The following is a 15,130-nucleotide window of genomic DNA, read 5'->3' on the forward strand; positions in this document are numbered from 1 at the left end:
AGAGATTCCATGCTACTCAGGAATTATGCATTATTTACCAATATGCACAATTGATTCCATAAGAAGACTTAGTCAAGTCAAATTTCCAGTGTAAAGAATTCCTGTTTCATGTACAAGTGTTTTTGTTTTTTGTTTTTTTGGGGGAGGGAGGAGGCGGGGGGGGGGTTGAGGGGAGGGTAGCCTACATTTATTTTGGAGTTAGAGACTAGCAACAGTATGAGAAGTTTTTCACACCTTGCATGGTGGATTAGAAACCACTATTATTAAACAGATTTTCCTACCTTCACAGTTGCAAAGAATAGCCTTGTGTTGCACACTGCATACAGTAAGTGCCACCAGTTTCAATTATTGCACAAATAGATGTTGGCAAATTATAGTCTAGGAATCAGACTTATTTATGAAGAGTTAATGCTAAAATAAGTTGGATTTAAAACTGATGGGATAGGAGTATTTTTTGTGTATTATATGGGGTATGATATGCTTTATAATACACAAGGTAGCATTCATGTCACACCAAATCAATTTTCCTTCCTTTTAAAAGGAAAGTACGGTTACAAAATATAATTTGGTTTAATAAAGCACCTTTAATACTCAAGAAAGCAGAGAGTTGTGCACAGTGAAATAAATACGGGCAATGCAGCAATTGTGTAGGCAGAGGGATAAGCCATTATGTACTCAGCAAGAGCTCAAATACAGGTTTGAACATCGTATCTGTCAGGACATGAATTTACTCTTTTTGAAAGGCACTATAGGATTTAAAAAACCCACCAAGAAGGGGCAAAAAATACCTCTTATTTCCCATTGTTAACACTCCACTCTAAAATTAGGAATGTGAGTTATTGGGCCAAGTGTCTCCACTTCTCTTTCCCCGTATCATTAAAATGACATGAACGTTTTAAAATCAGACTAAATACATGTATCCTTTTAAAAAGTGCATTCAAATTAACAGAATAGGAAAAATTAGATTTTAGCAAGATGTCTCTTTCTTGGCTCTGAGTTTACTTTCCAGATCCTTTTGTTTTTCTTTTCTTTTTTTTTTTTTAAGTGAAATTAATTTTTTTCTGAAAATTAAATAATTTAAGGACATGGACTTTGTTGGTACATAGAGGGTAGCCAATGAGTTAAGAAGTATTAGCACAAGATATGCTTAGGCACAACGGCCACAAGATTTATCTAGTACAAAAATCCCAAACCGCAATTATTTCAAAATAAATAAGTACCATGGATTTATTCTTACCATGTGGTTTTGAATATATCTGCTATTTTATAGGTATACTACCACTTTTGCTTAGATAGACATATTATTGAACACAAAAAGTATGCATTATGTATATTGTAATATTTAGAATAAAAATAATTATTAGAAGTGATTGCATGGCAAAGTCTTTTTCTAGTATTGCATAACTGCCAGTAGAATACTGATCTGGTAACTATATATACCAAATGCTTCCATCTGTAGACTCAGATTACAAATCTTCAGGGCAGGGACCATGTCTGTGTGTTTATATATGGCTTAGCACAATGGGACACCAATCCTGACTGGGACTTTGAGTGCTACTAGAATATAATTAATGAGAAGAAGCCCATTCTGCTCCCATGATAATGTCTAGTGTAAACACTATATAGTCTTCAAACTTCCTGGTTTGCGTAAACCTGTGTGATAACTATAACACTAATGACAGGTTTCAGAGTAACAGCCGTTTTAGTCTGTATTTGCAAAAAGAAAAGGAGTACTTGTGGCACCTTAGAGACTAACCAATTTATTTGAGCATGAGCTTTCATGAGCTACAGCTCACTTCATCGGATGCAGCATCGGATGTAGCTCACGAAAGCTTATGCTCAAATAAACTGGTTAGTCTCTAAGGTGCCACAAGTACTCCTTTTCTTATAACACTAATGTCTATGGTTGGGGCTTGAGTGCCTAAGGATCTAGTTTCGCTCATCAAAATCCACCCACAGCCCATGTAAATTTCATCAAAGATTCACTTCATTATGATTTGTTTTGTTCTAGTTTCTATGCTTTGGAGTATTTCTTGAACCCTTGCTCAATGCAACTATAGAATTTGGTTCTCAGGATCCTCACTACTATAAAGATGTTTAGACACATCATTAGGATATAGTTCAATATTGTTAACAGCTTTATTAATATTTTAATCACTTGAAGGCCTCTCGCATCAACCTAGTGTAACCTCCAGAGAGTTTACCTTGGCTTCTGCAGTGTTGGTGCCAGTAGCTCAGGTGTGGAGCACTGTGGGTTGCCGAGGAAACCCCAGGGAGAGGAATGCTGCTTCCAGAATGTCGCAAGCCCAAGGGCAGGCTCAGAATCTCAGTTGCTCCCAAGAAGGAGAGAGGAGAGACACTAGTTTGAGTGGCAGAGGACTCTGCCAGCTCAGGGGAGTTATTGCAGCACATGCCTGGATGGCTACCAGCATGCCTGCTCAAAGGAGCAAGCAGATTAAAGTGAGGATGATTGACAGGTTAAGACCAGGAACATGAAGCTAGCCTAACCAAAGAAGAAGGTTCTCAGGCTAGACTGTGCCAGAGTAGCAAGTGGAGAGAGAGGAGCCAGCCACTGAAGGAAGGACACGCTTTTTGGTGAGCTTGGGAGTCACATGCCTGCACGCAGGGTTACACCATGAAAACTGGCCTCTGGCTATTTGGCAGCAATATCCCTCAGTTTGTTCCAGACCCTGTTCATGGTATCTCTCAGTTCATAGATTTCAGCTGGGAAAGCTCCGAATTAGTTTAGGACTCGATTAGTCCCTTAGCTAAAACAGTTACCATAAGGCAAGAAATACTTGTTGCTAGATCAAGAGTCCCTGTCTGTTTCAACCTACAGTTGGGTTTTATAGAATAAGAAATGAGGAGTTAGGGTTTACACAATTTTTTTGTATAGTCTGCACTGTTCCCTGAGTCCCTCTATGGGAAGAGGTACCTCAGAGGCAGAAGCAGTACAATTTTGGTAGCGAAAAGTTCTACATGACTAGCATAGCATGGACAGTCAGACATCTCCTACAGCTAATGAGGGAACTGGACCAGGATCTGAAACTGAGGAGCCTCCATGTCATGGAGTTTGAGAGTGCATCAACCATTACTTAGGTAGTCAGGCCCATTGTCTGGAAGATGGGCTATTACCAGCAGGAGAGTGAGTTTGTTTGTGGGGGGGCGGAGGGTGAGAAAACCTGGATTTGTGCTGGAAATGGCCCAACTTGATTATCACTTTAGATAAGCTATTACCAGCAGGAGAGTGAGTTTCTGTGTGTATGGGGGTGGGGGGGGGGGTGAGAAAACCTGGATTTGTGCTGGAAATGGCCCACCTTGATTATCATGCATATTGTAGGGAGAGTGGTCACTTTGGATAAGCTATTACCAGCAGGAGAGTGAGTTTGTGTGTGTGGTTTTTGGAGGGGGGTGAGGGAGTGAGAGAACCTGTATTTATGCAGGAAATGGCCCACCTTGATTATCATACACATTGTGAAGAGAGTGGTCACTTTGGATGGGCTATTACCAGCGGGGGGGGGGGGGGGGGGGGGCGGAGGGTGAGAAAACCTGGATTTGTGCTGGAAATGGCCCAACTTGATGATCACTTTAGATAAGCTATTACCAGCAGGACAGTGGGGTGGGAGGAGGTATTGTTTCATGGTGTCTCTGTGTATATAATGTCTTCTGCAGTTTCCACGGTATGCATCCGATGAAGTAAGCTGTAGCTCACGAAAGCTCATGCTCAAATAAATTGGTTAGTCTCTAAGGTGCCACAAGTACTCCTTTTCTTTTTGCGAATACAGACTAACACGGCTGTTACTCTGAGACCTATCCAATGACTATGTCCTACAGCAATGGGATAACTTTCTATCTGCTACTATTCAATGCATCCCCCTCACCAGCCAGCCAGAGCCTCAACATAGTACGCATACCAACAGGACATTAAAGTCTTATTCCCCTCTGGTGTAAGTTACAAGGTTGGGTACAGGTGACCCTATGAATATTTGTTTAACCTGGTTTGATATACTGTATGTCTCTGTTACACTCTGTGGAAGTCTCCATACATCAGGTGGCTAAATCAGAGTTAAATGGTAGTTAGATTTTTTTCCTTCAAAGCAGCCCCTTGGATACTTTTGCCAGGAAGGAGTGTGCCAGGTGGAGGCACTGCCAAATAACTATCAGAAAAATACAAAGAAAACACACAGATGTGGCTGGAGGTGGGACCCAGAAGAACAGAGGCCAGTCTGAAGAGTAACAAGGAGAAGGTAACCAGGTAGGATCAGGTATTACATGTATCTGCTCTCCCCACAGCAGAAAGAAATGTTTCACTGATGTATACATAACTAACTAGAAAGGATGCAAACTCCTTACAAGTGGGGTAGAAGCCTAGAATGAAACAGAGATTAATCCTCTTAACTATTCCAACTATGTCAATGTTTATGTTCTCCTTGACTTTGAGTGCTGCTGTTTTCATGCTTGAATTTAGAATTTACATTCCCTCCCCACCCCAGGGCATAGTACTGCACAACTGGCTGTGCGCTTCACATGACGGTAAGCATCTTCTTCTGATTTATGCAGTATAGGCCCTTCAAACAGAATTTCAGACTAGCTAGAATACTGGTCTTTTCTACTTCGGCAGTTCTTATGTAAGAAATAATTTCAAGATGAGTTTTGCATCAGCTATACTGAACAGGCAAACACCAAAAAACCTAACTTCTTTAGCAAATATTTGAGTTTAATCAAGGTTTTTTAAATTCTCATAATTCAGAATGGTAAATTAAAATTAATTTCACTTTTAGTGGTGTGACCTTTAAGCCCTCTAATGCTTCTTAATGGCAATACAAATTATTTTAAGATTGTCTCCGAAAGATTAGAGAAGCATCTATCAGTGATGATTAACAGGCCTCAAGACTAATTTCTGTTGATATTTAGCAGTCTATATATCATCAAATACACTATTCAGTCAAAAGAATTTGTAACTGCTGTACATCATTTTAGGTTGAAAAGCTTGTGACAAGTTACACGGAACTTTTCTATTAGTGCACCCCGGGGGGAAAAAAATGTACTGGAGCTAAATTTTTTCAAAAATAGGTAAAGCTAGTAAATTCATCTCCCACTGTAAAATTAATGGTTATTGGATCTGAATCCAAGGGGAATTTCATCTTGTGAAGCGTTCTTTATGCAAGTAGAACTAGACAAAACTGCTCCCCCACAACTTTTTGTTCTGGCTGTGGAGCTGCTTGCAGAAATTAGAACCAGTCCAAGTTTATCAAGAATAAAACAGTAGAAATATAAAATGAAGTTGATTTGGTTGCAATTAAATATGCTGATATTTGCTACCAGTCCTGTGATTGTTAACTCTCATGCAAACATTCACATTTTGGTTACGTTTCAGAGTTCTATCTAGAGTAGAGCTGGCTGGAACATGGGCAAAATAAAAGTTTGATGAAAGCTAAATTTTACAAAATTTCAGTTGTTGAAATTGAGACCTCTGGTATAGAAAAAAAACAAAACCTTCCACTACCATTACTTTTCTTAACTTTTATTTTTTAACTTGGCAGTTTTAAACTATAGACATTTTACCTTTGATAATATTTTTGGATTAGGATCAGTCCTTATGGTTGCTAAACAACTGTTCAGAAAAAAATAAAAAAGGAAAACTGCCAAATGGAAAAAATTCCTGGCATTTAAGACACCCACATCTGGAATGGCAGGAGTTGATCCAAACAGCCCAAGCTTCTAATCCAAGTTACCGCTCCAAGAAAGCAACTGAATGCATAGTGAGACCACAGACAATGTGTTTGGAAGAGCTAGTTTTACCAATATATAAAATTAAAGCCTGATTGATTGGTAAAGTGAGCACACATGGTACAGTACCTGCTATTAAGGACTTGAGTCTTTCAGTTTGATTTCTGTAGAGTTGCAGGGCTGCAACAGTCCAGAACAACAGAAGACAAGCTATGTAACACAGTCAAGACACTATGTTGCCTTTAAATATAACTGTGATTGGCACCTTAAAAATGCTAAAGAGAAACAAAGCTATATAATACTTTGTCCCAAAGTAAAATTTTACTGTGCAGATGTGCCCATAATAAATTAAACATTAGGCCGCAGTCCCACAGTGAGATCTAAGTTGCCAGACCTCACCATTGATTTTTATGGGTCTCTGCCTGAGCAGATCCCATTGCAAAATTGGGTCCTTAGTCCCCAGAATTACATCAGGATAGTGCTTGAGTATCATAGCAATAGATGCCATATTAAAAATTAAGAGAGACAAGTTGGGAACTACTATTTTTTTTAACTGTTTCTCCCTTTTCACGCAGTATGGAAGTTGTGGATTTTTGGCTCATGAATAAGACAAGAATTTTGTTAATTTTTTTATTAGCCTGTGACCTGAATCAATCTTCTTGTTGAATTGGAGACTTCAGTCAAGTAGTGTTCCAGACACACTGATCAGAGACATCCTTGTTTGGGAAGGGTCTGTGAAATTCCACCCTATACCTTGCATAAACATCTATATGTAAACATCTTTGTTTATTTATAAAATATTTGAAAATGTTTCCAAATGGCTCTAAATTGTGTTCCTCCTTTGCCAATGTCAAACAAATAAGAGAAGATACAACAGAAAGGCATAAAAAAATATGAGCAAGTAAAATAGCACAGGGACTTGAGACCATACCTTTCATGGTAAAGAAATGAGTTTATTAAGGAAATGATAATTACATAAATTCTTAAAGGGTAAGAAATGTAAATGCTGGAAAGTTGGCTCTTTATGTTGGAGGACAGCAGCAGACTATGTTAATGAAAGACTAATTCAACAAGGAAATTTGGAAGAAGTTTCCTGCAGGAAGAACAATAAGATAGTGACCGTTTAACTGATTAGACAAACTCAAGAGTGAAGGCAAGATCAGATCAGTTGGTGGAATTTCTAATATGGAGTCTTCTCTGCTTGATGGAAGCTGTTGAACTAGATAACACAGAAGGTTCCCCTTTCAATGCTATTACAGGTTTCAGAGTGGCAGCCGTGTTAGTCTGTATTTGCAAAAAGAAAAGGAGTACTTGTGGCACCTTAGAGACTAACAAATTTATTTGAGCATAAGCTTTCGTGAGCTACAGCTCACTTCATCGGATGCATACTGTGGAAAATACAGTAACTCCTCACTTAACGTTGTAGTTATGTTCCTGAAAAATGCGACTAAGCAAAAAGATGTTAAGCGAATCCAATTTCCCCATAAGAATCAATGTAAATGGGAGGGGGTTAGGTTCCAGGGAAATTTATATACATACACACACACACACATACTAAACAAACAATTTAATACTGTACACAGTGATGATGATTGTGAAGCTTGGTTGAGGTGGTGGAGTCAGAAGATGAGATATTTCCCAGAGGATGCCTTACTGCTAAATGATGAAGTAGCAATTGTCTGAGCCCTCAAGGGTTAATTCATTGTTGTTAATGTAGCCTCACACTCTACAAGGCAGCAGGAATGGAGGGAGGGGAGACAGCATGGCAGACAGAGACACAGCCTGTGTGTGTGAGAGGCAGAGATGCGCATTTTCCCTTAAGTACACTACCTTGTTAAGTTAATCAGCAAGCTGAGACCGCAGCAGCTGCTGCCAGGTCCTGAGCCCTGTCCTGAGTCCCCCCTGCTCTATAGAGATAGGGTAAGCGGGGTAATGGCAGGAGCACGGGGGAGGGGGACACCCTGACATTAGCTCCCCTCTCTTTCCCCCGCCCCCAGCAAGCAGGAGGCTCTGGAGAGAAGCTCCAAGGCAGAGGGCAGGAACAGCACGTGGCAGTGGGGGGAGGGACAGCTGAACTGCCGGCAATTGATAGCCTGCTGGGCGGCTGCTGCACAGGAAACTTAGGGGAGCGGGGAGCTGATGGGGGGCTGCAGGTCCAACCTGGTTCCAAGTCCCCACCAGCTCACTCCAACGGGCTGCTCTTCCTGCAAGCAATGGACAAAGCAGGCGGCTGCCAACCGACGTTATAAGGGAGCACTGCACAACTTTAAATGAGCATGTTCCCTAGTAGATCAGCAACGAAACAAGGTTAACCTGGACGACTTTAAGTGAGAAGTTACTGTATTTGATTCTCTGCAACACTGTTTCAAACTTGAAGGCCTCACACAAGCCTGATAATGGTAGTTCTCAGCTATGAAATGGTGACTACTTAAAAATGTTAAGTCAGAACAAGACTCTCCTCACATCAGTTTGCAAATGATGGAAATAGTCCCAGCAAGCAAGGAAATTAACAGGGCTTTAATTATATTTTTCTTCTTTCTCAGGGGAACTGGAATCTTGTCCCACCTCACTCTTACACACAGGGTAGGGTACAAATGCAAGATATTAACTCCTAACAGGAGTTTCCCACTGCATCTGTGTGTAAAAAATGTAAGTTGATAATAAATATTAAGGTTGGTCACTTTCATTTGTACCATTTGAAATGCGCTATTTTCCCCAGATACAATCAGTAGAGAAAAGTAGCTACTGGTGTACAAAAAAGTGGTGCACGCTCATATTCCTAAGGTATATTCAGAGACGTTCCATGGAGTATGCAATTGGATTCTGCTCATTGAGCCATCTCAGAAGACCATACCAAAAGAAATGTACGGTCAATAAATTTTAAGGATTTTTAAGATAGCCCTTTGTTCAGGAGTCTGTTACATATTATTTTAAGAGCTGTTCTTAGATCTTTGGAGAAGTGCTTCCATTGGTTTTCCAAAGCATTGCTTTGAGAGAGCCGTGGCAAACAGTAAGGGAGAGTATACTTTTTCTTAATCTCCTAATCCATTCCTGAAGCAGAACCAGTCATCCCTGATTGAGCTGAGAGCTCTGAAAGAGGGGATTGCGGGCCTGCCGTTTGTGAGCACCTCTGTTCCACAACAGGTGTAAGTCTGCAAATAAAATGAGTTAACTATGAATATATTCCAGACTGCCATTGCTGGGAATCCCTCTTCTAACAGGAACCCAACCAGCAAGGTCCCAACACCTGCTACTGCTCGGCAGAAGGTTGACATTCCATTTTGGGTCCATTCACAAATGCAACATTTCCCCTCTCTGTTACTAGGTTTGGAGAAAGTCCTTATTAAACACACACAGTATTTGGAATGCTCTGCTAATGAAACTAAAGCAATTGCAGATGACAGCAGTCTTTAAGAATGTATCATTTCCCTTTTACTGAAACCCAGCACATTTTATTTTTGTTTTTTTTTTAAATTCCTCATATTTGAAACCAGTTTGTGATACTCTTCCCTCTTCTGGATATCGATCCCATCCCAAATAAAGTTCTATTTTGCATCTACAGCTACCCAAAACAAACAAACAAACAAACAAACAAAGGTCATTTAATCAGAAGATATGAGCTTTTACCTAGATCCAATTGCTGCTCTTCTTTCCCCTAGACATTACTAAAACACTATTGGTGTACCTGACCATTATTATTCAGTTTTCAGTGAGACAGAACATGAACAAGTCCAGTTTTTCATTTTTAAGAATATAATTAGCTATGGGGGTTCTTGTGAGCAGTTACAATATCAAGCTACCAGACTATGAAGCTGATAGTCTCCAGTGAGATCTGACATGGGAATGAGGCACTTTCCTGCTCCAAAGATAATATAAGCCGCTCCAAAGTTTACTATCACCTTGCCCATTTAGGATTAACTTATAAGAGCAACAGGAAGGTGCTCAAACATCAGGAGTCAGATTTCTCCTCAGGTTACAGCTACTTGGCCCAATCATCATAATACAGGGAGGGAGGAGATCAGAGAGCCCAAGCAGCTTTCATCTACCCACTGGGTGCCAGTTAAAACAGCTAACCTCAACAACAGTTCTCAACTTGTGATGCACTTTGCTCTAAATTGTCACCGGTGTCAAACATGTATCTTTTAATCATAAAAATAAAAGAGCTCAGCATGAGTGACAAAACTGGCCTAAGTCTGGTATAGCCAGTATAGTTGACTTGCTAGATCCAGAAGCTCCAGGTGACACATGCAGGACATGACTACCAACCTTCAGAATGCATTCAACACTTGCAGTTACATGAAAACAAACACATTCAGTGGGATACTCATATGCACGCCTTCCAAACTTTGATTCTGTGGAAAAAAACCTGATCCTACTGATATATTTACAACCTTCACTGAGGAAAACATGGAAAGTGCATTTCACCAAAGACATAATTCTGAGTAAGATCAAGAGGACAGCATCTTCAAAGTAACCACAATATAACAACCCCACAGGAAGAAAAAAGGCCTTTCAAAATGCTGAGCCCCCTCTCTTACACAAGTCAGCTCTGGAAAGTAAGTTTAAGCAATTGTTCTTTCTATAAGAAAGAGCAATGAAGAGATATTAAAATACTTGACTTGGACGCTGACGGATGCAAGAATTATTCATATAATGCCCTCTCTTCTGAAAGAGAGATCTGGGCAACAGCATTGTCTAAGTTTGTTTTTAAGAAAGCAGAAGAGAGGTTTTGCAAGGAACCGCTTCATTTAGATAAGGGCGTTAACTCCCCAAATGGGAAATAAAATTCATTTGGCTTCAATAGAAAAATAATCCTTCTGTGTATTTTATGAATCATGCAGCACTTAAGAAAAAAGTCATCTTCTGAAGTGTCTAATGTACAGAGAGCATTTATAAAAACTAGAGGCTTATTTGGATCTAAAGTGCATTAATTTCTTAGTATTTCCATGTATTATCACATTTTAATATCCATTCCCTGTTTCTACAAATGCCAAAGTTATTCTATTGCCAGAACAGCTGTAAGATTGCAATTTGCCTTCCCTCCCTGTCTAGCCTGAAGGCATTTCATTCAAAACCAAACAGTGAGCTTGAGTTATTTCTAAAGACCATGCTTAAGTTTTGACTACAATGTAGCACTCAAAGCATTTTGGACAGGTACAATGAAAGTATTTGTCTGTTTCAGTTGGACTAGGAGACCTATGGAATGCTACTTACGTACTATCAGCACGAGTGTATACAATATGTGACCAGCTTAAATCATGTGGACTTAGCTCAGGGTGGACAATCTGTCGCTTCGGAGCCACATGCAGCTCTTCAGAAGTTAATATGTGGCTCCTTGTATAGGCACAGACTCTGGGGCTGGAGTTATAGGTGCTAACTTTCCAATGTGCCGGGGGGGTTCTCACTGCTCAGTCCCTGGCTCTGCCACAGACCCTGCCCCCACTCCAGTCCTTTCCACCCCCTCCTCTGAGCCTACCATGCCCTTGCTCCTCCTCCCGGCCCTCCCCAGAGCCTCCTGCATGCCATGAAACAGCTGATCGGGAGGTGCAGGGAGGGAGGGAGAGAGAGGCGCTGATTGGCAAAGCTGCCGTGGGCAGGAGGTGCGGGGATGGGGGAGCTGTTGGGGGCTGCTGACGTATTACTGTGGCTCTTTGGCAATGTACATTAGTAAATTCTGGCTCCTTCTCAGGCTCAGTTTGGCCACCCCTGACCTAGCTAATCAAGTAGTCATGTACAACATATATTTAACTTTAGGATTGCCATCTTTGAACTGTTCTGGATACAGAATTAGTTTTGCATTTAGACAGCAACATGGAGAAGTATACATCTGAAACACTAAGAACTGAATAGGACAATTTACAAAAATAAAATATTCGTTACACAGAACATAAATCTGACAGTGATAAGAACATTATAGAACCTACTGTAAGTTGGAAAATTTGTTACCATGCTACTCTTTGTATTTGTGGAAATATGCATTCCTGTGAAGCCCTCCTACAACTTTACTTCACCAAATACTTCTATGTATTTTATTAAGCAAAACACGGTAAAGACCTTAGAGATGGCACTCACAAATATGCTACAGCATTTTACAAAAGTATCGTTTTAATAGGTATTTGACAGCTTGCACTAAAAAAAGAAGCAGCTGTTTTTCTTCTCTCTGAAGTGCCAGAGCACAGCTGGGACCTGCAACTCTATCATTCAATTACCTGTCCAGGACACACAATATCTAATGAATTTCATACACAGTACAAAGGAAATTATTTGTTTTTATTATTACAGTGAGCGGGAAGTTCTGATGACATCCCTAATAGGACATAGCACCAAATGCTGGAATAAGAAGGTTCCATATTAGCTGAAGAGATCTCAAGAAAGGGTAACAATAGCACAAAGAATTAAGGATGAGAGACAGGGAACATGCAGTAAGGAAATGTTTAAAGGAAAAAAGGATGGCATATGAAGACAACGTAATGGAGATTAACACAAATTAAAGGTTAGACTAACCTTTGTACTGAGTCACTTGTTAAGGTGGAGGGTCAGGGTGAGCAACAACTCAATATGGGCCTATTTTTAAAATGTTGAGAGGTATGGGGGACTTGGGGGCCATGATTACTCAAACTGGAGACTCCACCTATGGTAGCAATCTATAAAAGTACATGTTAAAAATCTTAAAATAGGCTTCAAATATGTGAGTAGTCATGTCTTACATTTTCCCTTTTCAGCTTAGTTGAAAGTGACCTGACTCTGCATTCACAGTAGAATCTTACTACCCTGATATTACAAACACTACTCATTGTAACAGTGAGCAAGATACTGACCCTGCAAAGATGAATGAGTAGTCCCACCGACTTCAATGGAATCCCATTATCACGGATGCTGCATCAAAATGTTTTGTTCATTTAGTTTGATATTTGTAGTTTAATTACACTTAATTATGTACAAGTAAGTGCACTTGAAAATATTTTGTAAGAATTATGAAGTCTGGTGTACCAGACTTATGCAACATTTTATGCCTTTGCCAAGAAGTATTTTATGAAAGAAATACAAGGTGTGTGGATTAGCAATTTTCATTGTAAATAATTTACCTCCTCACCAGAGGGCCATTGTCCAGGAATTACCAGTCTTCCAAAGGACTCATTTGTTTGTGCGGATATTACGATGTTGATGAATCCAAACCAGCTGGTATGATGTTACTCACCCACTGCTGGTACACTCCACTACTTCATAGGCACTCTCTTTTAAAAGAAACTATATTTACTCACACAGGCAACTCAGAGGATGGTAGTTCTTCAGCCAAAAAAAAAAAAAGTGACAAAACAAATTATTCTCTTTCATAAGAACGGCCCTACTGCGTCAGACCAAAGGTCCATCTAGCCCAGTATCCTGTCTTCTGACAGTGGCCAGTGCCAGATGCCCCAGAGGGAACGAACAGAACAGGTCATCATCACGTGATCTATCCCCTGTCGCTCATTCCCAGCTTCTGGCAAACAGAACCTAGAGTGCCCTCAGCTCACAGTATGTGCGCCAGGTATTTAGCTTTGCGGTTCCATTTTAAATATACAAAGATAACAAACTTTCTATAAGAGGTGCCTGTACTGTAGTGCTGTACCCTAATTCTGACACAATTTAGCCCTGAGAGTATTCTCAGAGGATGGGCACCTTCTTACTGTGTAAAGGTGAAAAATTTCTTCCTGTTAATATGTTGGCAAACTGTCAATTTCTCCATAAATAATAGTTCTAAGTGTCAATAATAGTAGCTCCAACAGATACATCATAGCTCAACGTTCTCCTGTATATTAAGATTGCATGGCATCAGTCCACACTGTAAACAACATTATATCATAGGTTATCAACATTTTAACCTCAGATTTTTTTTTCTGAACACACTCTCATTGAGCGAAGTCCAAGCTCTCCTCTTTGTTATTGTTATTTGAAAACCTGCCTTCTCTCACACTTAAAACTGTGGGAAACCAGAGGACAGTTCATGGTCGTTCTCTCTCTCTCTCTCTCCCCCACCCTCCCACCCTTTAATAAAACCTTTCCTTTTTACATAGTAAGCTTGCAAATTAAGTTTTCAAATTCCAGTCTTTGTGTAGAGGATTCTCTGCTCTAACTCCAATGATAATATCTGCTCCATTACAAAAATTATCTGCTACTGGCTCTATTAATTTAAAAAAGCTTACAGAATGAATACTTTATTTAGTTCTTTGGTAGTCATCTTATTATAGCAGGCAACTTGTAGGGCTAAAAACAGTTTCTATTATAAACTTCATTGTATAATTATGCTTTTTTTTTTTAAATCATCTATTGGGGCAAATTATCAAGTATGGAAACTTCAGCATAACAAGAATTTAGTTTTGTTTTTTTTAAGTTTCATCAAAATCCCTGGTCATATTAGACTTTTGCAGAAGAGAAGGAAAAATTTACACTTTAACCTTTTAAAAAAAAATGGTAACCGTGGCCCTCTCATAGATAACTTCAAAACAGCCGGAATTTGAAGTTTTGCTGGTAAGCTCTCATTGAGAAGTCAGTCATTCCACTCTCAATTCTGGAAAAAAAAAATATGAACTGAAAGTTAGCTACTACACCCTGTGCAGTAGAAAGTTTTGTTCAGTCAGCGTTTGCACTTTGTGTGCAGTTTCTGCTGTAAACAGGCTTTAAATGGCCATAAGGTCTTAAAACCGCTCAAGTTAGTTAACCAATGCACCCTTGTTGGCATATGTAATTAGCCGTTTCTGCACTTGCATTGAGAATGTACAGTGCCTCTACATTTCACACTACTCTAAGATTTCAGGGCATTAGGATACTTAGCTCACTAGGGCTTGTCAACACCTACCCGAGGATCAATGCTGCGGCAAACAGTACATCAGTGGTCATTTTAGTGGGTCTAGTGAAGACCCGCTAAATTGACTGCTGATCGCTTTCCCGTCAACTCCAGTACTCCACCTGATGGAGAAGAGAAAGAGGCGTCGATGGGACAGCATCTTCCGTCGCATAGTGTGGATCCTGCGGTAAGTATATTTAAGCTATGTCTATTTGAGTTACGCTATTCACATAACTTAAATGGCGTAGCTCAGATCGACTTTTCCCTTTAGTGTAGGCAAGGCCTTAGAAAGTAAGGTAGCTTAAAAAGTTCCAGTCTCTTCAGCATTTGGAGCAGTGTACGTGTTCATGCTGCTTTAGGTATGTTTCAGAACACTGGGAAATTAAAAGCAAAATGTGTCATTCAGCTTGCACAACCACATCCTTTAGCCATTACTCACTTGAGCCGTACTAGTCCCACTAAAGTCAGGAACAGAAAAGGACTAAAGAGAGTAATGGCTGCAGAATCAGGTCTATGGTTAGCAAAAAACAGGAAATGCAAAGTTAATGTTACAACTGCAACATTAAGTTGACCACA

At 40.0% G+C, this 15,130-nt stretch overlaps 1 protein-coding gene across 2 annotated transcripts in view; it reads right to left on the minus strand.

Moving 5' to 3' along the window:
• The window catches only part of UBTD2 (ubiquitin domain containing 2), a 113,471-nt gene that overhangs the window by 82,100 nt on the left and 16,241 nt on the right, over positions 1–15,130 (minus strand). The window contains exon 1 of one of the 2 annotated variants that reach the window (XM_075131342.1): positions 2,205–2,412. The exons of the other annotated variant lie outside the window; for it this stretch is intronic. Coding sequence (XP_074987443.1) covers positions 2,205–2,412 — 208 coding nt within the window. Of the gene's footprint in view, positions 1–2,204; positions 2,413–15,130 lie in introns of those variants that run through there. 2 annotated transcript variants of the gene reach the window in all.

Source organism: Caretta caretta, chromosome 8 (genome assembly GCF_965140235.1).
Source record: "Caretta caretta isolate rCarCar2 chromosome 8, rCarCar1.hap1, whole genome shotgun sequence".
Taxonomy (NCBI): domain Eukaryota; kingdom Metazoa; phylum Chordata; order Testudines; family Cheloniidae; genus Caretta; species Caretta caretta.